Source organism: Leopardus geoffroyi, chromosome C1, assembly GCF_018350155.1.
Source record: "Leopardus geoffroyi isolate Oge1 chromosome C1, O.geoffroyi_Oge1_pat1.0, whole genome shotgun sequence".
NCBI classification, from domain to species: Eukaryota; Metazoa; Chordata; class Mammalia; order Carnivora; family Felidae; genus Leopardus; species Leopardus geoffroyi.
The window spans coordinates 216,637,191-216,658,982 of NC_059328.1; the positions used below are offsets into that span (position 1 = coordinate 216,637,191).

General features: G+C 56.4%; 1 protein-coding gene across 10 annotated transcripts in view; it reads left to right on the plus strand.

The window, feature by feature from the left end:
- Positions 1-21,792, plus strand: part of SH3BP4 (SH3 domain binding protein 4) — an 86,668-nt gene that overhangs the window by 49,998 nt on the left and 14,878 nt on the right. For 6 of the 10 annotated variants that reach the window (XM_045481809.1, XM_045481815.1, XM_045481810.1 and 3 more), the window contains one exon: positions 18,008-18,251. In XM_045481809.1, the coding sequence (XP_045337765.1) occupies positions 18,134-18,251 (118 nt within the window). In that variant the 5' untranslated portion in view covers positions 18,008-18,133. The other 4 variants (XM_045481807.1, XM_045481806.1, XM_045481805.1 and 1 more) reach the window with 2 other exon arrangements.

Here is a 21,792-nt window from a genome sequence, read left to right on the forward strand (position 1 = left end):
TCCCATGGTGCCTGGGGCGCCGGGGCTGGTGACTGCAGATGTTGGCGTTGGCGCCCAGAGGAGCTTGCTGGTGTAAGGGGTCTAGAGCCTCCTGGCAGCTTCCTTTCTGCCCTGCACGGGCTCGCGGAGCACCCCGAGGGACAGCGGGCCGGAGGAGACAGCAAGGACAGGAACTGGGGACGGAGCGCCCCGCTCCCACGGCGCCCCCTCTGCATCACAGCACAGTTCAGGGCTTGAGGACCAGAGCCGGTGACCCGGTTTGCTGGGCAGGTCACCAGAACGGGCCCTGCGTGCGCCGGTTGAGAAAGGTGCCGGTTAGGGGCTCCGTGAAATTCTTCTCGTGGGGCCTGAGGGAGAAGCCAGAGTTAGCCTGTCAAGTGCACCTTGTGTTGTCTTCTCGAACCTGTGTGTCCTCCAGTCCCTCCGAGATGACTTTGCGCCTCTCGTATCTGAGTGGGGCGGGTGGCCCACGTCACCAGGAAAGTGGGCTCTTGCTTTTACCGGTGACCCCTGTGCCCACGAGGCCTGGCCTCGTCCCAAGCCACGCACCGTTTTCCTCTGTTACCTGCCCGGCCCGCCGGGCCCAGGTGCGCACCAGGCTGCCCTGGCAGGAGCCAGCCCCAGGCCCTGTCTCTCACCGTGTCCGTTGATGTGCCAGGTGCGGTGGCCTCGCTCAAAAGCTGTGTCCACCCGGAGCCACGAAATGTGAACGTAGTTGGAAACAGGGTCTTTGTAGATGTAATCGGTTCCGTTAAGATGAGGTCATGTCTGGGGCGCCTGGGTGGCTCGGTCAGTTAACCTCCTGACTCTTGATTTTGGCCCAGATCCCGATCTCGTGGCTCATGAGGTCGAGCCCCACAGCGGGCTCTGTGCTGATGGGCGAGGAGCCTGCTTGGGATTCTCTCTCTCCCTCTCTCTGCCCCTTCCCTACTCACAAGTGCACGCACTCCCTCTCTCTCTCTCTCAAAATAAATAAATAAACTTAAAAAAAAAAAAAACAAAAACTGGAGGTCACGCCACAGTCGAGTGGGCCCTGATCCCGTGACTTGTGTCCTTAGAAGGCAGCTGTGTGAAGACTGTGGTGTGGAAGCTGAGATCAGAGCGCCCAGAGTCGAGGAGAGACCAGGATTGACAGAGGGGACAGAGCAGTTCCTTTGACTGAAGCCGCCCGGTTCGTGGCGACTGATTCCAGCGGCCGTAGGAAACAGACCCATCCGCCTTGTCCCAGCCTCGCGAGCGGGGAGGCGCTGGATGGTGCGGGCCGTGGGGCTCAGGGAATGTGTCCTGTGGGTGAGGGGGCCGGTAACAGTGCCGGCCACGTAAGCCCTTGCCCGGGGCTCTGAAGCCTTCACCCCTCAACCTTGACTAGGAGGAAAGCCCGTCCCCCGCTCCCCTTGGCGAATGTGGGCAAGTGGAGGCCAGGTTGGGGCATCGGCTGCAGATGGTTCTAGCTGATACCAGAGGGTTCTGTCTACTGCAGGGAAGCCCTCCCGTCATTGGAGGCGCCACGGTGGATGTTCTGTCCCTCTGAGAGCACCCCAGGCTGGGACCCGGAGCCCTGGGTTCTCAGCTCTGCGGGACTGATGAGCTCTCTGACTTGGGTCAGCAGCTCTGCGTTTCTCTTCTGGTTGCTTCATTGTACGCCGAGCGAGGCGTGCTGTTACTGTATCTGCACACGTCGTGCACTGGTCCCGAGCACGTGAGCTTTCACGCACCCTTCCACCCGCGTGGCCACCCTCCCGTCGCCGGAGAACCTTCTCCGGGCCCTTCTTCCCTGCCGATCCCGCCGTCTCCCCTCGACCAGTATTCTGGTTCCCAGAGTCCATTTCCACCGTGCTTGTGGGTCACATGGTGTGTGCTCTCTTGTGTTGGGCTTTTTCTTGGCCATAATTCCCGTGGGCTTCCTCTGTGTTGTCACATGTGAGCGTTTCCAGTTGGTGGACACGGGGCTGTTTCCAGCGTGGGGCCGTTAGGGATAAAACCCCCGCAAACATCGTCAGGCAGGCCCCCTCCACGGACAGAGGCTTCTTTTCTCCCGGGCACGTGGGCCCAGGGGTACGATTGCCGTGTCTGGCACACGGGAAGTGTCCCAAAGCGGTGGGTGGATGTGACTGACACTTCCGGCCGGATGGATCTCGAGGGATTCGACCGCCTGGAGCGGGGGGGGGGGGGGGGGGGGGGGGGGGGGGGCAGCCGGCCGGTGGGCAGATGGGTGGGACCCGGCTCCTCCTGCGGACGCCTGCCCGGCCCCCTTTTCCACCTACAAGTAGAGCTACTGCGTAGTCCCCTCGCCCTTGCCTTGGGCTTCTGCCAAGACCCAAAGGATGGGCTCTGCTTCTGAAGATGGAACGCTGTGCCCTCCGGGCCTCACGATGCACAGTGACTGTTCCCAAGCGCTCGACTGTGCGTTTATGTGGTTGGTTCGGTTCAGACCCCGGCCCCCCCACAGCGGAGCTGGGCTCGATCGGACCACAGGTTTATCTGCACCGTAACCACACCAGGAGACCATCCCAGGGGTCCCCGCTCTGCCCCACTTTTCTCTTAGGACACACACGGATCTTCTCAAGGTCAAAGTGTTCTCTCTCTCTTTTTTTTTAATGTTTGTTTATTTTTGAGAGAGAGAGAGAGAGGGACAGAGCATGAGCAGGGGAGGGGCAGAGAAAGGGGGAGACACAGAATCCAAAGCAGGCTCCAGGCTCTGAGCCGTCAGCACAGAGCCCGATGCGGGGCTCGAACCCACGAACTGTGAGGTCGTGACCTGAGCCGAAGTCGGACGCTCAACCGACTGAGCCACCCAGGCGCTCCTCGAAGCGTTCTTTAAGACAGAGTTGCCCATCCATTGGCAGAGCTCCCATCACCTGGGCATTCGGAGTCTGCACCCGTTGGGGGACCGGTGACCCCAAGAGCCCTGTTGTGTGTGCCTCGTGCACGTCTGCAAACGAACTTCGCCTCCAAGAGTTTAGTGTGGGGGGCGTGTTGACTCGGGACCTGTGTGTGGCACCCAGAAAGGGCTGCTGCTTCGGGGCGCCTTTGTGCTGGGAGTTGGAGCGGGGGACTCGGTGATGGCAGAGCGGTTTCGGGAGCATCGGTTGAAGGGTTTGGCCAGCAGCAGGCAGGGAGAACCTTCCATGCAAGGGAAACAGCCTTGGCTGAGCGGGCCGCATTGGGTTTTCAACAGGGGGGATACTTTTAGCCGGTCAGAGGGTGGGCTGACCCCAGCATCACACATGAGGGCTGCCACAGGGGAGAGGCTGGGCGGGAGATAGCGGGGGTGGGTGAGCAGAGGTTATCTTGGGGGCAGAACAAATGAGGATTTTTTCCCAAATAATGAGGCCACAGAGACGGGGGCAGGGATTTCAAGGGTGTCGGGGAAGGGCCACGTCCTTACCCGGTAGCGTTTGTTTGGGTCTCGAGGAGGCCAGGTGGGGGGCACCTCAGCCCATCATTTGCACTTGAGGCTGGTCCTGTGTCGGGGCGCGACCCCTCGGTGGGTGGGCGCGTGGGTGCTCGGCGATTCTCTGTCCTGTCTGTGCGTCGCGGTTACGTGAGAGCCTTGGCAGATCTCTGGATTGGGAAGTATTTGAAAGCCTGCACGGGTGCTTGTCAGCGGCACGTCCAGGGTCGAGCAGCGGTGACGGGGACCGCTTTGGGGCTCAGGCGCGTGAGGGCCGTACCAGCTGGAGGCTGTGGACAGAAAAGAAAGGAGACAGAGAGGGGATCACGCTGGCCAGTGGCTCCGATCGAAAGGAAAAATAACATTAATCATAGCCCTCGCGGAGGATAGCGGTTCTCAAAACGGGTGCTCTCGCCACCGGGGACGTTTGGCAGTGGCCGGAAACATTTTGGGCGGTCTGGAGTGGGGACGCTCCTGGCTGCTAGTGGGGAGACGCCAGGGGTACAGCTGAACGTCCTCCCGGGTGCCTGACAAAGCACGATCCCGTCCAGGATGTTCACATCCCGAGGCTGGGGACCCCGACCTGGGGAGCCGGCACTTACGTATCAGCACATTTCATCCGCACGCTTTGCGGAGGTGGATGGTGTTATCCCTGTTTCATAGAAAGGAGGCGAAGGCACCATGCAGCTGAGAGTTTCAAGCTTGGAGCAGTGACATCACTGAGAAAGTGGGGGCGGGAGAAGGTCCTCAAAGGTGAGAAAGTGGGGACCTTGGTTTTGAATAGATGATGACGTTGCCAAGAGGAAATGCAGACAATTTGTGGCTTGTGGGACACCGCGAAATCGAGTCCCTGGTACGGAGCTGTGTGGGGACACCAGTGCCGTTCCCATTTGTGTCTGTTCCCCAGGGAACACGGCGGGGAACGATAGACCTCGAGTGCCCGCTGTGGGCCCACCTGGCAGGGCAGGTTTTGCTGTCCTCCTGCAGGTGCCGGAGGCTCAGAGAGGTTCAGTAACTCGGCCAAGAGCACACAGCTCGAGCTGGTGCTCACGCTCAGATCGACCCTCGAGCCCCGTGTTTTCTGTGCCACCTCCCCTAAGTTCAGTCCCCACTGCAGTCCGAGGGTTGGAGGAGGAAGACGCGGGCGATAATTTAATGGTTTACTGAGCATCAGGTGAGGAGACCACGGCCGAGGACAGAGCGGGGATTCGGAGCGGGGCCGGCTGTGGGGCTGGAGGCCCAGGCCAAGCGTACGAATGGGGGGCTCGGTCAGTTAAGCGTCCGACTTGGGCTTAACCGACTCACAGTCAGGATCTCACGGTTTGTGAGTTCGAGCCCTGCGCCGGGCTCTGTGCTGACAGCTCTGAGCCTGGAGCCTGCTTCGGGTTCTCTCTCTCGCTCTCTCGCTCTCTCTGTCTCAGAAGTAAATAAACATTAAAAAAAAAATGCCTTCGAAAGGCTGCTGCAGTGACTTGGCCAGACTTTTCCAATAACACTTAGGAGGTACAAGTCCACAGTTGCCCTTTGCCTGCCGACCCCCAACTCCTCCTTCAGGAGCCTGAGGTGAGCACTCATCAGCGGTGCCCTGGTCGCTGGGGACCCGGGGATGGAATGTTCTGGAAGTGTGGAGGCAAGGTCACATGTTTCAGTTGAGTCCGTGACTCTCTGTTTTAGGACCTTGACTCTCGTTTGCTTCCTGGCGTTCCGGTCGTATTAGATGTGACGGAGAGGGGAGACACAGGGGGAGTACGCTGGGACAGGCGTGTATTTTCCTGGGGCCGCCGTAACAAAGTACCGCAGACTGGGCGGCTGAAAGCGACAAGTTCACACTCGGGGTTCCAGAGGCCAGACGGCCGAGATCACGGGGTCCGCAGCGTTGTCTCCCTCTGAGGCCGTGAGGCAGACGCCGTGAGAGGCTTCTCCTGTGGCCAGCCAGCTTCGCGTGTCCTCCCACTGCCTCTCCTCTGTGCCCAATACTCCCCTTTATAAGGACCCCAGTCATAGTGCACGAGGGTCGTCCCAGTCACTTCGTCTGCACCGGATCATCCACCAAGATCCTATTTGCAGTGAAGTCCTATCTGCAGGTACCAGAGGTCATTTGATGAGGCACCCGTGAACCCACCTTGGTGTAATTCTTCGCCACAGCAAACGGTAGGGCTCTGGACCACGGTGGTGCAGTTGGACAATAGCAAGGAAAAAAAAGGATATTTCGCGGGGACTCCGAGCGCTTGTTGATGGAAAGTACAGGGCTTGTATGGGCGCTGGGTCCCGATAACAGCCTCACCTCTGACCTCTGCAGACTGTTTCCTGTGCCTCAGGCCCTGTGCACCGCGTAAGGGCATCACCTGTCGTGGGAGCTCTCAATACCGCTTTGCCTTCCTCGGGCAGGCGAGGACAGTCGGGCACAGAGAGGTCGGGGTGAGTGTGGCTGAGGTGGTGAGTGGTTACATGGGGACCTTCTGAAGCAGTGAGCAAGACCTGAGTGACAACAGCCGTCAGCAAAGTGAAGTTCGGGGGGACGGAGATTGCCCGCCAAAGGGACTGTCAGTGCCAAGGTCCTGGGGCAGAGATGATTTGCATTTGAAACAGGAAAAGTACCAAGAAGGAAAGAAGGTCAAGGAAGGCTGGGTGGGGCCAGATCGCGGAGCCCTGATAAGTCTGCTAGATTTAATCTAAGTGCAGGGAAATGCCACTGGAGAGACTTAATTTGTTGAGAGACCTCCAGCTGTTCTAAGGAAAGTGTGTGTTTAGGGGTCAGGGGAAGAGAATGAGACGTGGGAGACCAGGTGGGGGGCTGCTGCAGTGAGAGAAGGGTCAGATCAACACACTTCGGAGGCAGAATTGCCTGGATTTGTGACAAAGAATGTGTGGTCCCCAAAGTTTAATTTATTCTTTGTCCTTTACAGAAAGAGTTTGCCAGTCTTTGCTCTATGCCATCCTGGGACTCATTTAAAAAAATTTTTTTTGGTTTATGTTTGTTTATTTTTAAGAGCGGGAGAGACAGAGTGTGAGCAGGGGAGGGGCAGAGAGAGGGAAGAGACACAGAATCGGAAGCAGGCTCCAAGCTCCCAGCTGTCAGCACAGAGCCCAAGGCGGGGCTTGAACTCACGAAACGGGGAGATCCTGACCTGAGCCAAAGTCGGACGCCCAACCGACTGAGCCACCCAGGCGCCCCCTGGGACTCATTTTTTAAATAAATGAGACCCACCATGTTTCTAGAAGAAAATAAAATATATAAAGATGCCAATTCTTACCGATGCCATGCCAACAAAATCCCAGAGGGGTTACTTTTGTGAGGGAATGAGGAGGTGGGGAGACATTTTATTAGATTATTTTAACGTTCATTGGGAAGAAACAATAGGTAAAAATTGCTGATAAGAGACTTTGAAGTACAAAGTTGCTGGACCTTCCAGGTAGGCAAATGTGGCCCAACTACTGTAGTAAATACAGGCTGATGTTGTTATAAACATTTGCAGACCGACGGCACAGAATAGATGGGATTCAAACCCCGGTGTCCGCCCACACTGAGTGCGCTGAGATGACATCACATCCATCAGCAGGGGATGAATTGATCGGGAACTGACATAGGAGTGATTGCTTAGCCGTTCGGTAATGCATTTTGTAAAGTTCCTCACCGAGCAGCACAATAAATTTCTTGTACGTTAATGTCACTGTACAAATCATTTTTTTAGATAAAGGAGAATAGATGTGAATGTTTATCAGGTTTTTCATTAAGGTAGGCCTTTCTGTGTTTCCAGGCAAAATCACAAAGGAAAGATTGATACGTGGCTGCATAATTGAGACTTTATCAAGTTAGCAAATGGGTTTGTGCATGTACAAAGCAGCCAAGCGGGGAAGACATTTGCAATGGCTAGGATGAAATTTTAGGCTGTAATTGAGCAAAGGATACGAAATAATAGTCATAAAGCAGGAAATAAGGGGGGCCTCTGGGGGGCTCCGTCGGTTAAGCGGCTGGCTCTTGATTTCGGCCCAGGTCATGATCTCACCGTTCATGGGATCGAGCCCCGAATAGGGCTCTGCACCAACAGCTTGAAGCCTGCTTGGGATTCTCTCTCCCTTTCTCAGCCCCTCCCCTCCCAAAATAAGTAAATAAGCTTAAATAAAATAAAAAAGCAAGCGCCTATGATTTTTTTTAAAACAGAAAGCAGGAAGTAGTAGATATTCGAAAATTTCTGACCGTCGTGGCCAAAGGAATGTGAATTTAAACTTTAGTGTTTGTTTCCAGGAAAGTGTTTGGCAACGCTTCGTACTCTTGCTAGAAAGCCGTCCTAAGAGGATAATCCAGAATGCTGAGGAAGATTAGTTATAAAGATGGTCACCACCGCCGCCGGGCCATTTATAGCAGCAAAAATCTGGCTCCCGCCAGGAGGAGCGGGGTCAGGGTGTTCTCCGATTGTGGAACCACGGAGAAGGCCCAGCTGGCCGGGTCGGAGCTAGCCAGCCCATTCATGAAACTTTCTGTGTTGACTTTCCCTTCTCCCGCTCAGCTCCCATCAGGCAGCCCGCGTTGCAAGGTTCGTTGAATCGGAAAGGCCAGGAGGGAGGCTGTGGATCAGTATGTCTGGCATCCGCTCGCCTTTGTGGCTGGTTTTCAGCTGTGCCGTGTCGCGGGCTCAGCCCTGCTCTCTGCCTGCGGGGTTTTGCAAACACGGTCGCTCATCCGCGTGGCCCTTTTGGCTTCTGCGGCTCCTGCCATGTCTTGAGGATGTTAAACTCCTGCCTTGAACTTGAGCCTCAGACATGGCCTGCGCGTGTCATGAACGAGAGCGGTCCGTGGGGTCGGGGCAGCGTGGAACCGAGGAAGCCGCCTCCCGTCTCTTCCTTGTCTGAATCTGGCACTTTAATCGGGGTCTCAGAAACAAACCTCAGGGGCAGTCTCTCTCCGTGAAAACCAGATAAGCCTCAGCTTCCTTGTCTGCACAGAGAGTGGCACCGGCCAGGTGTTCGTTTCCCAGAGTGGTATCGAAGACGAACCTTGAAAACGCTGTTTCCAAGTTAATGTATTCTGGAAAAGTTATCCGCGTATCCAAGGAATATTTTTTGAAAGGATCGACTAGCTTCCTCTTCAAAGCAACAGAAAGCTGCCTTTAAAATAACTTCCTTAGGGGCGCCTCGGTGGCCAGTCGGTTGAGTGTCTGACTTCGGCTCAGGTCATGTTCTCACGGTCCATGAGTTCGAGCCCCGCATCGGGCTCTGTGCTGACAGCTCGGAGCCTGCTTTTGGATTTTGTGTCTCCCTTTCTCCCTTTCTCTCTGCCCCTCCTCTGCTCACTCTCTCTCTCTCTCTCTCTCTCAAAAATAAACATTAAACAAAATTAAAAAAAAAAAAAAAGAAAAATGATTGTTCTTACAGAGCTTCTGCTTAAGAATTTTGTTAGGGGGCACCTGGGTGGCTCAGTCGGTTAAGCGTACAACTTCAGCTCAGAGCACGATCTCATGGCTCATGGGTTGGAGCCCCGCGTCAGACTCTGTGCTGATGGCTCGGAGCCTGGAGCCGGCTTCGGATTCTGTGTCTCCGTCTCTCTCTCTGCCCCTCCCCCTGTTCATGCTCTGTCTCTCTCTGTCTCAAAAAATAAACAAACATTAAAAAAAATTAAAAAAAATAAAATAAAATAACTTCCTTAAATACACTTGTTATAAAAAGTGGGTTGATCTAAAGACAACTGTTAATTTAGTTGTTTTTTTCTTGTTTTTAAGGAAGACAGTTAATCAATGACCCACATTTAGAAATCACAACCCCTTTTAGTGCTGCTGTTTTGCCTTTTGATGACCGTGTCAGACGGGCGTCCGTCCCCTGACCAGCAGCCCCCAGGCCAGTGAGCGGACCTCTCTTCTCGTCGCTATGACTGCATTTCAGAGATGGCCACTCTCGTTCTTCCTGGCCACTGGCTGGGGACCAGGGGTGGTGAGTATTTCTCATCTGGGCTGGTCACAAGACCCTCCCTCACAGCCCGTCTGCCGCCAGGCCCGTCACAAGGTGGCCCGGCCTTCCCATGTGACCCAGCGTGGCAGATCGCAGACCACCAGACCTCCCGAACCCCGCACTTGACGAGTGCCACATGAGGGTTATTCTTTGAACTCCTAGCCGTTTTCCGCAGCAGGCTAATGAGACACCATTCGTGGCCAGCCCCATAACGTGCTCGGGATGACGGGCGAACCGAGAGGTCTGTGGGCCTCCGGTCCCGTGCGTGCCGGGAAGACGCGGTAGGACCCATCTCGTTCTCCTCCTGATGTGTCACGCGTGTTGCTGTCCCAGCTACATGATAAGCGGTGGAGGGAAGGGACGAGGGACTCCACCCGCTTGTGCCTTTTGGCGGCCCTCGGTGCCCCGTGGTGCTGAAGAACTGGTCGCGTGAGACATCTGTCCATTCAGCAGGTGACACCGCGCACAGCTTGGGCCAAGCCGCGTGTTTAGTGCCGGGGAATCCGAGGCACCGTGTCCCCCGCTTGCAAGGAAACGAGCGTGGTCGTCAGGGGACCAAGTCACGAGCATGATAACAGCTGTGATGTTCAGGCTGAAAGCGGCCGGTGCCCAGAGGGGACACGGAGAGCTCGGAACGGAGATGGGATTCCATTGGCAAAGGCCCTGTTGGCCGAGGGTCCCTCTCAGATGGGCAGGTTTTAATGGGGGAGAAAGTAGGCCCCCCGGTGAGTTCAGGGGTGCCTTGGAGGCAAACGAGAGGAGCAGCTCCTGTGTCTGGTGAGAGTCCGGGAAATGGGAAGGAGCATGTGGGCAGACTGGGGAGAAGAGCCTGGGACTGCGGTTTTCACCCCAGGACCCTGGGCGGCAGGGCGCGGGCCGAAGGAGGCCGGGCAGGGGGAAGCTGGGCCGCGGAGGCCCAGCCCTGGGACGCTCCAGATCCGGGGCGTCCTCCTTTGTCACTGGCCGGAGAAACAGGCCGGCTTGCCCGGCCCTCACTCCTTGGACAACAGAAGTATCGAGTGAGACGTGGGGACGCGGGTGGACACCCCGCAACCTGAGGGACCCCTGCCACGCGTGGGGCCCTGGGAGGTGCTTCTTGAGCTTTGGAGGAACAGATAAGGGCTTCCTTATCTGCCGTCCCTTCCCAGCCCGGCATCTAGCGCACGGAACCTCCCCTCCTCCAAGCTCTAGTCTCCCAGTAGTGCCTCGGGCGTGGGTGCCTTGAACACGTCTGCTCTCACGTTTCCTTCTGCTGAGCACAGAGCCCGGTTCTAGAAGCCGGCGCTCGGTGGGTTTTCACGGAGGTGCTGGGGGCCCCGAGTGGCCCCTGCTGCCACTGCCCTGAACTAAAACCCGGACGTCCAGCCTCAGTGAGGCCCACTCGCGACACGGGTCAGGGAAGCTAATTCCCCGGGGCCCCCGCCAGTGGACCCATGCTCTTGGCAACCCCAGAACGAGGTGCCGTCTCATGCTGCAGGTTCACAGAGCGGCAGAGCCCCGGAGAGGAGACCCCTGAAGCCGCCTGTGCGAGGTGGCGTGGAAGGTTCGGGTTTCTCTGGGCCGGCCGCTCCCCTCTCGTAACTGGAGCCCGAGCCGTCCGTGCCAACCGAGAGCGAGCCTGGAAAGGGGACACAGGTCACGTGCTGGTTTTCCACTTGGGTCGTTGCCCAGCCCGGACGGGTCGGGGGTCAGGACACGGCAGAGAGCTGGGAAGCTGGGAGGAGTGGGCCTCCTGCAGGGCTGTTTGCCTCAGAGGGAAAGAGGTGACCGAGATATTGGCAGGCACACAGGCTTGCCCTGGCCTCGCCGGGTCACTGCCGGGCTCCCACCTTCCGGTGTCCTCAGTGTGACCCCCGTGGGAATCAGGTGTCCCCAACGGCCCCCGCTGGCCCCACAGGCATGCTGGGACGCGTGGCGGCTTCTCCACAGCTGGCCCGTGGGGTCAGGGCCCCGGGGCGTCGGGCTCCGGGCTGTTGCTTACGGGGACACAGGTCAGCTGGGGAGGGGGGGGGGTCTCCGAATTACCTTGCTTCTCCGGAGGCCGCTGTTGCGTGGGGAGTGAGCCAGGTGGGCACACGGGATGCAGTTTGTGCTGACGGTCCGGGGACCGAAATCACCGAGGGCGGGTTGAAACTCGTGCCTGCTTTTTAACCCGGAGGAAATCTGATGCAATCAACACGACACTCTTACTCCAGAAATCAAAATCAAATGTGGAGATGAGTCATCTCCAAGAAGGCACAAACAGAACTCACCGGGGAGGAACCCAGAGCGGTCTGGGTGCCCCAGTCCCCCCGCAGGCTGGGGCCGGGCCCACAGCTTGCCCTCTGCACCTTCAGGTCGGGGCCACCGGGGGAGCCCCGCGTGTCACACACACACCCTGGGGTCCTGAGTCAGGGACCCTACAGACGCTCGCGTTCTTTGGGTTTTCTCGGTTGCTTTGCTTTTGCGATGTTCCTGGGGCGGGGCCTTGGCAGAGAGGCCCCCACATGAATATTCTGTGAATCTGGAGCCCGAGGAGTGAGGCGGGTCTGCATGGGTGGCCGGTGGGCTGGGCCTAGGTTCCCAAGTTTGCCTCGAGAATCTGGAAGTAATTCTGTGCATGTACAACGATGTTGTCTGTTCCGAGGCCAGCCTCCTCGTTCCCGGGGAGGAGCTAGGAGCAGGCTCTTGTCTCCGCAGATGAATCAGCCTTTGCGCTAAAGAAAAGAAAAACTCATTAGTTATGAGTCAGACACAAGGAAGCTTTCATGCCCCTTCCCGTCTTCCCAGACTTGACTACTACCAAGGGGGCGGGGGGTTCCCGAGTCCAGGCGTGGTCTGGGGAGGATGGGGGGGATGGTGTGGCCACACACTTCCCCCCCACTTCTGAGAGGTCCTGAGGTCCTGTGCCAGCCGCCCCGGGCAAGGGTGTGTGCAGCCACAGGCCGTCCTCGAGAATTGACTGACTGTAGCCGAGGGAGGGTGGCCAGACTTGTAGGTCGTGCCATCCAGGCACATCTGACTGAGGTGCCCCCCCGGGGAACCCATCAGTGATTAAGAATGCGCACGTAGATTTCCAGAATAGGCCAGGATTCTCAGATTCATCCTGCTTTGTATAATCAAGTCACGTGGCCATCTGGGGGACACGAGACATTCACGGGGGATGTTGACTCTTGCAAGATTATCCCAGGGATACCTTTCCAAATGGTGTCCGAAGCCTTTGTCTTTATTCAAATAGAATTCATTCATTCGTGCTCCCGCTCCACGCGGGTCTCACACAGCAGAGGGGACACAGAAGCAGGGTGAGTGCTGTGGCCTCCTAGAGCTAACGTTCTCTTGGAGAAATCAGGCTGGAGGCAGGACAGCATGTGATTTGTTGGGTCCATACGGAAAGTAGGGAGAGAGGGTGGGGTTAGGGATGTTACCGTAGCAGGCACCTGTCCCTGCCGATTTGGTGACATTTGAGCAGGGAGCCGAACGAAGTGAGGGATCAAGCCTGGTGAGCATCTAGGTTTGGGCCTCCCAGGTGCGGGGACAGCAGGTGCAAAGGCCCTGAGGTCGGGAAGAGGGAAAGAACTTCCAGAAAAGGGTCCACAGAGCTAGCGAGGACCCGGTATATGAGTCCTTGAGGGCATTGTGAGCACACGAAGAGCTAAGAGGCTTTTGCAGGGCGTTGAAGAGAGTCCTGACTTCTAAAATCATCCTGAGGGCTAACTGAGGGGTAGGCTCCCCGAGGGCAGAGTTGAACACAGTGGACCTGGTGGGACGATGCCGATTACCGTAAACGTGGAAGGTCAGGCGGAGGTGTGTGTGTTCTGAACGGGGCGTGTGTGGCGTTGGATATACACACACTTGCGGGCCCACCGGCCTCCACAGAGTGGGAGGGTGGCTGCTGGGGCACAAGGGAGGAGGGAGGGAGCTGCTGGGGAGGGAGACCGAGCTCTGGGGCTGGTTGAACGTGCCATTCGGCCACGACCGCGGTGGTGAAGCCTGGAGGGGGCCTGAGGCAGCCCCCGAGCTGGCTTTGGACCTGGGAGGTTCCGTTCTGAGGGGGCCCTCGGTGAGCTGGGTTTGGGGTTTCTTGTCCAGCTGAGCAGGAACCCGGCCGTGTCTCCTCGTGCTGTGAGGGGGCTCAGCGCCTTGGCCATGTGACCCCGTGGCTCCTTAGAGTTTTTCCCCGGGGCCAAGGGAGACACGTACAACATTCCCCGTCTCTCTCTGGCAAGGCAGGTGATGAATGGTTCCTCACATCGCCTTCCTCGTGGTTTTTGTTTGTTTGTTTGATTGCAGGCCCGTTAAAAGACGTACGCACATAGGAAAATAATAATAAAATAGCAAATAATTTAAAACCAGACGGGGAGATGGTAGGCAATAAATGGGGAAAATGGCATCGCGTCTAGTGGATATAGTAACACGTGACAACAGTGTCATGTGCTGGAAGATACAGTAAGGAACCTTCACGAGCTCGAACTCGTTACAAAGCGGATCAGAGCACCGAGCCGTTCACCCCAACACACCTTTTCTGACCGAAGCAGGGACTGATTCCGGGGGCGTGCTCCTTGAGCTCCGGCAACTTGAATGTGGAGCCCGGGGACGATGACTGCAGATCTGAGGCAGCACATGAGTCACTGGAGAAGCTTGCAGGCCTGTGGGGAGGAGGGTGGAGCGAGAAGGGTGGAGAGGACCGTTTTCCTGGAGGCGCAGGTGAGGGGAGGGTGCTCAGGGAGCAGGAGCCACAGAGCGCCGGGCGCACTTGAGAGGCAGCAGGTCTGCGTGTGGTCACTGACTCACGTTGGGGTGCAGGTGAGTGACGGGTCCGGAATGGCAGGTGGAAACCGGGTCGTGGGGGGGCTCTGAATGCCGGGGCAGGGAGGTCAAACTTCGCGGATTTAAAAGCAGGAAGCAACACCAGGGAGTTTTGAGCTGGGCAGTGACCTGACGTCGATGGGACAGCCTTGAGACAAAACGGCGCTTCTGTAAGGGACAGCAGGAGGAATCGGGGATCCCACAGCCGCCGGCAGCACGGGCCTGGTGCACTCTGGGCCTGGAGAGAAGTGGTTAGCAAGGCTAGGGAGAACTCAAGGCATTTTGTCCCTGCTGCCTCCTGGAGTTTTACCCACCCCCTAGAGCATCACCCGCCCCCTAGAGCATCACTCGCCCCCTAGAGCATCACCCGCTTCCTGGAGCATCACCCGCCTCCTAGAACATCACCCGCCTCCTGGAGCATCACCCGCCTCCTGGAGCATCACCCGCCTCCTGGAGCATCACCCGCCTCCTGGAGCATCACCCACCCCTGGAGCATCACCCGCCTCCTGGGCAAGTTACTCCAGCAATCTCTCCATGCCTGGCTCTGGAATGAGTGGAGATGCGGAGCTTCTCTGGGAACCCTCACCCTGATGGTATCTGGTCAGGGAAGGTTCCAGGTTCCAGGAAGAGAGAGTCTGCCAGGCTTGTCCAGCGAGGGCCAGCTGCCCTCTTTGCTGTCAGGACATGTCCGAGGATGGTCTCCCATTGTCTCTGAAGAAAACTTGCCATTCTGGGCTTTACACAGGGCATTGAGCGCCACGGGACAAGCGTCCCTCTTCCCGGGAAGGGGTAGCATGAACGAGTGCGTTGATAACTCGGTGAGCACGCGATGCTTCTGGCTGCCCGGGAACCTCGCTCTGGTGCCTCGACTGAATTCACTCTGGCTGATGAGTGCTGGGCTTGTCAGGATGTACAGTCAGTGGCTTATCTCTTCCTTGAATGGCACCCTCTCTGGGGGTATCTTTGTTTTTAAAAAGGACTGCAGATCTCTTTATGTAACTGCTAACGTGCCTTTGTGTCTCTGCTGGCTCAGGGTAAAAAACTAGGTCCCCCATCAACAGTAAACAAAAACAGTGATCCATCTCCAGAAATCCCAGTGACGTCCTGAACTGCTTTCTCCTCTGCTCACCCCTAAGCCCGGATTCACCACCCCCCCCCACCCCGCCCCCGCCGCTGCCTTCTCGGTGGTGATAGCGAATGCAGGAATCTGACCACTCGTAAACGTTTATCTCCAGTTCCATCTGCCAGCCCGCAGATTCTCCCGAGTGCTCGCTGGGAAGCCGTGCCCTGTCCTGCAGGCACCTCAGGGGAGCTGCTGGCTCTCCCTCTCCCTGCCCTGCATGAAATCAGCCCCTCCGATGACCACACCAAGTCGCCCTGCAGGACTTTGTGGGGGTGTTGGGGCAGGTGCCCCCTGCCGATCGCCACGTGCACCTGCTCCCCCCCCCCCCCCCCCCCAGCCCTCTGCAGCCTGTCCATAACTACACTGTCACTAACAGCATCGCTGCTTCCATTTTGCTCATCTGCGGCCAGGTGTCCTCCATCAGAAAGCTTCTGTGACTTCCCGTGGTCTCCAGGGCCAAGGTCGTGGTCTCCAAGGTCAGCCCCATTGCCACCTGGGCAGGCTGCCTTCTCTCTCCTCACTTCGCCGGTCCCCAGCGCTCAGGTAGCCCCCGGGCCCCTCTCCGTCTGCCGACCCATCCTCGGCCTCCAGAACCCTCCGGCATGTCCCCGACTCTGGGTAGCTTTCCGGGCCTCCCCCGGGCAGCTAATCGGGCTGGACTCTCAGTGTTATAGCACGGGGGGGCCCCCCCCAGCCCGCTCCTCGGGAACAGGGCCACGCCAGCCCTGTTCTCTGTGAGAGCGAAGAACTCGCCCTCCCCCTCCCCACCCCGTTCACCGAGTGCCCTGGGCAGCTCTGCAGTGGGGGGGAGGGGGGGCCCTCATGGGACGAGCCGAGGGTGCCAGTCAGATTTCACAGCCAGCTGGCTTTGGCCGTGTCTGGCTGGCTGGCTGGCTGCTGTATCTCCAGGAGGCACCGTCAGACCTAGAATCTTGGGTGGTTAATTTGCAGGTCTACCCGGCAAGCACAGGTCATAGTCTCAGAACTGTCCTGAAGCTCCCCCCGCACCCCCCCCCCGCTGCCTGTCCTCTCCGATCCCCTCCCCCCGCCCCCATACACGAGTCCCATTTTCTCAGTTCCTGCCAGTAGGTGAGACCCGTCTTTTGGACCCAAAGGATTCTCACATCCTCTCGTCTCAGTGATGGATCTTATCATCACGCTTCTTTTCTGAAACCAGGCTGCTCCAGGGGTGGGCTTTGCTTGTATCCCGGGGCCCGCGGGCTCCCCCATGCACGTGGCCACATCTTGCCTGGTGGGCACAGAGCTGCCTCTGGCCTGGTGACCGGCCTCCGCGGCCAGCTCCGCTCCCCCTTCTCTCCAAGAGCATTCCGGTGAGGAGTGTGGCGTTCATTGGTTGAGAAGGAAAGAAGGAAAGAAATCCTCCCCGGGGCCGCGGTGAGCCCCTGTTCCCCGTTCCAAGCGCCTTACACGGATTCTCATATTCAGTCTCCCCACACACCGGTGAGGGCAGTGCTGTCTTGGCCCCGCGTCACAGGTGCAACAACTGAGGCCACCAACTTAAACGCTGAACACAAGACGTCCCCGCGGACGGCAGAGCTTGGACGCAAACCTGCGTGTGTTCGCTGCGCGGTTGGCACTGAGCCCCGGGAGGCTGCGTGCGGAGCCTTGGGGAGGGGTAGAGGCGGACGGTCTAGGTCACCCCACCCCCCTGCCGCTGCAGGAGGCGGTGTTGGGGCCATGCGGGTCCCTCTCATTGGTGAAGGCCACTCATCTGGGCCAGAAGCTGTATTCCCAGCTGTCCTTGAAGGGCGCAGCCAGGGAGCCAGGGACCGGAGACCGGTCACACGAGCCGTGTTGAAACAGAGTGCAGTTTGCCTGCCCTCGGGTCCCTTCGTGCCCCGACAGGTGCGGCCAGCTATGGCGCGGCCGCCCGTTTCCGGGGAAGAGCATGGGGTATTTGCCGCTTTGAGGTTGGCTCCTGGCTGTTTCTCTCCCCTCCGTGGGCTGGCCAGGGTCATCCCACAGCTGATCACATCACCATCTCCTGAGAGAGCCCCCCAGATGCCTTTGTGCCCCTTCCGGAAAGAAACAGGCCCTAGAGTGGCTCTGGAGGCTCAGTGACACCGTCTGGGTACATATACCAGCTTCAGGGGCACACGTTCCGCAAAGGCCTTATGCGCAGAAGTGGCGACATGTGTATCTTATTTAGGACTGTCGGTTGTTGGGGATCCAGGGAGGATTTTAGGGGAGCGTGGGCAGGCAGGGAGCAGCCCCCCCGCCCCCCCCCCCCCCCCGAGGCGGGGCCACAAGAGGTGCTGTGCTGAGTGCTGCTTTCCGGAGTATCCAGCATCGCGGCCGGGGCTGTGCCTCTAACGGGACCGGCCATTGTCTGGGCACACGGACTTATTTCTTCTGCCCTGAACCCCGGAACGGGTCACGTGGAGTCTACAGATCCCGTTCGTCCCCCTCTTCGTGATGAACAGGCCGGCCAGGTGCTAGAACAAACTTCACAAGCCCCTTTGTACCCCAGGAAGAGAGGGTGCAAACAGCAGGCCAGGATGTGCTGCCCGGCTCTGTGCGCCCGCACAGCGGGTGAGATGGGCACAGGGTGCACACAGGATCCGGGGGGTGGGTCCCCCCTCGCTCTCTCGGGCCGGGAAGAATGTCCTGGGTCTGTCTTGACTGGAATGGCCCTGGAAGAAAGAGGGCTCCCCCTTCCCACAAGATTCCTGTCCAACCTATGTCGCGCTTGTTCGAGGGAAATTCCTTTTTTTTTTTTTTCCTTTCCCCCCCACTTTCAGGAAGAAGCACATCGCCCAGTTGACCCGTGTGCGGCATGGTTGCCTGAGGAGAGCTTCAGCGAGCGCTGGGATACCTGGAGGAGGAGATATGACGCGTTAGCGGTCCCCCCGGGAAGAGAGTTCCAGATGGCAGCTCAGCGGATCCGAGCGGCCAACTCCGGCGGCCTTCCTCGGTGCAAGTCCGAGGGGACCCTGATTGACCTGACCGAAGGGTTTTCAGAAACGAGCTTTAATGACGTCAAAGGTGAGCTCCCAAGAGACACAACTGTGGCTGAGGGGGCAGGTTTGCAAGTGCTCTGAGACCCAAGGGCTTCTCTGCCTTCAAGGCTCTCAAGGCCCCATTCAGATGTTAAGTTTTAGCTCTCTAAACTTCCTGAGGACACATTCAGCCCTGGAACAATAACCATTTGTTTTGTTTTGTTTCGTTTTGTTGGTGGGTTGGGAGGTTATGAATTCCCCGTTGGTTATGAAACTTCTTCATACAGAATATGTTTGTCTTTTCTCCTCTCGTTGAGTTTGGGTGACATTAAGGTAGGGACCTGGGTCACACAGGGAGTGTGTTAATCCTTGTAGGCCCTCCGGGTTCCGTCACACTGTGCCGCGGCAGCTCGAGAGCAGTCACAGGAGAGAGTAAGCAATGGATATGGCTGTGTTCCAATAAAACTTTATTTACAAAAACGGCACAGGGGCCGTTGTTCACTGACCCCTGGTTTAGAGGTGGCCCCAGGGCCAATCACCCTGAGCCCCTGGGTTCCTCTAACAGACACTTACAACTGGGTCAGTGAGATGGATGGGTCATTTTCTTCCTAGAAGTCCACCTTGACCTTCCTAGGTGCTTACTGGTGTCATGGGTTACATCCTCATCATCCATCATTAGGCGGCTTCCCTACAGCGTTTACCACAACGTGTTGAGGTTACCCACTGGGCCGTCCAGAATACAAGCTGAGCAGTGGGAGCGGACCTTTACCTTTGTGTCTTTAACTTGGCACAAGGTCAGTGCTAAGTGAATACTTCTTGAACCAAACTGCTGTCTCCTGCGTCACATTGTGGCCCTCTTCCCTGATGTCCTAACAACCGTATGTCCCCCGTTTGTCTCTTCCTAATCCCTTCTCCCTTCACTGTATCCTCAGTTGCTTCCCGTCGCTGCTTTATGCTGGGAGCCTTGAGCACTGCTTTAAATGTTCCTCAAACAAACATACTGGCAAAAGAAGTCATGAGATTTTATTAATAACAGTAACAGAGTTACCAGGTAGTTTTATAAATAATGGGACCATTTGTTTTTCATAGCCCAGTAATGGGCATTGTTTTCTTACTTTATAGCCTAGCTGATCATGGTTAAAGTTGGAAAACATGAGCATAAATTGTGGGGTTTGGGCCGGGTTCTCGAAATGAGAGAGCTGAATTTTTCAAAATTATGATAATGATCTGAGAGGCATCAGGGTCCTAAACACCCCGATTGTGGGAAAAAGATAGAGGAGACATCCTGGGATGTGAGCTGGGGCTGGTCCGCTGGGGGGTAGCCCCAAACCCATTTCCCAAGGGCAGCGGGTGGCCTCCCCTGCGTCCCCACAGTAGACAGGTGGGAATGTATTCCAGCCAAAGTGTCCTCTGTGAAATCCTCTGCCCCCTGATAAATGTTCCGCCTGTATGAGAACCGAGGCGGAGGGGTAAGAAATGTATTATTCAGTGCACTGAACTTCCCGACACGCAAGGATTTTTTTTTTTTTCGTATGGAAATCAGGGATAGTTGTGAATCTGAGCAGCGCTCCCCAGAATTCATTAAGATGGGATTCGATAGGGATTCTCCTGCGTTTGATTGGATAGACGCCCCACCAGGTGTCCCCGGGTGCTCTGTGACAGTTGACTGATGGAGGGACCCGTCTGGCAGGAGCTCATACCACAGTCCATTTCCACGGAAGGATCGCCATTTCCCATTGGATGAGCCTGATCCTTGAGTGAAATATGTTACTGCTTCTCTGCTAAGGGGAGTGCTTGGAATTTTAAGTGAAACCATTTTTATTCTTCAGTCTGCTGAAACCAAAGTGATAATTTGCATTGATACGTTCTCTTAGGCTATATACAAAGCCTGCTTAATAGCTTTGGTTTTTAATTTTAAAAATATCACTCTAAGGGAATTGTTCTGGGGAACATAATAGGGATATAACTTCTGAGGGACTCTAACAAGATTTTAATAGCTGGCACGCGCTCTAATTTTCATTTGGTTTTCATTTTTATGTGACATTTTCATTAGATGTGTCAAGGAAACACAAAGTGGTTTCTATTACAGGAGACGGTGGCTGGAAAACAAAGCCAGAGAGGTCTGCTGTTGTCCCCCGACCCCAGCCTGACCCGTCCCCTGTCTCCCCACCTCTCCCTCAGGGTCCTTCTCTTTTATTTGAATGTGTTTATTCACTCCCCTCCCTTCACTGTGAAGTGATTTCTCCTTGGGGTGACTTTATAGCAGGGCACAGCCACGGAGAACTCTGGCTTTGCCTTTGGCCGACACCTTGACCCCAGAACATGACTATGGCCTCTCTGGTGTGTGCATACCGGAGGAGCATTCATTCCACGAATATTTGTCGAACACCTGCTATGTGGCAGGCTGCCTTCCAGGAACACCACTGTGAGCAAAACACCCTAAGAGGGCTCTCACCCCAATAGGGCGATGCAGCACCCCCCCCCCACTAAAACATTCGTGGTATATTGGTTAATGATAAGTGCTATGGAGAAAATAAAATTAGGAGGGGTGGGGGCGATGTCTCCTTTAACATAACCGTTTGTGTGTCCTTAGGCATCATTATGCTAAGCACATCATCAGAACGTTATCTCCACCAGAGCCCGTTGAGAGAGTATCTCGGGCTCCTGAGGTCTGGACGGAAGCCCGTGCCCAGTGAACCCAGAGCCAGGTTCTCCCCACCGCCCCACATGGAGGGCGGGAGGCGACGGCCTTCACCGCCCACATGAGCTTTCTACCAAGCTTCTCTCTCTAACTTGGTTCATGGAAACAAACAGAAACTTCCTGCTTTATTTCCCCAGACTTTGCTAAGGAAATACAATTCCAGTTCCATTATTTCTTTCCAACGGAAAGGGAAACTGGGAGACCGCTGTTTTTTTGGAGGGCCAGTTTGGTGGAATAGAACGCTTCTTGACTTAATCGTATATTAGAGAAGATGTGGGTGTAGGTTCCACTAAAAATACGGGCCTTTCTTAACGTTTTTTACAGGAAGCCAGAATATCCCTAAACCCTGTGAAACAAGGCGCAGCTGGGGTGGGGGCTATCTTTTCTTTCACAAGGCGCTTTCCTCCTTCTCTGGATGTGCTTTGTCACGTATGGGTGGGAGAGAAGACACTTAGGTATTTCATCGTCCGGTATTTTCCAAAACACACACCCCTTGTTGAGCTGACTTTCGTGGTTCCCGTTGCTGTCTACATCGGGAGCACACATAGTTGAACGCCGTGAACCCGAAATTAGCTCGAGTCGCTGTTGAACGAGTTGGGGGTTTTTCAGACTTAAACACTTGCTCGGGGATGACACGAATGACAGTGGACATAAACCTTTCATTTTCAAGGCGTGCGGGAGAGCCCCTTTCCAAGCTGTCATTTTGAATGATCATTTAAAGGAGGCTGGAAGGCACCGGCCTCAGAAGTCTTATTTTATTTATTTTTTTAAGTGTATTTATTTTGAGAGACAGAGAGAGAGAGAGAGAGAGGGAGAGAGGGAGAGAGCATGAGCAGGGAGGAGGCAGAGAGACAGAATCCCAAGCAGGCTCCAAGCTGTCAGCCCA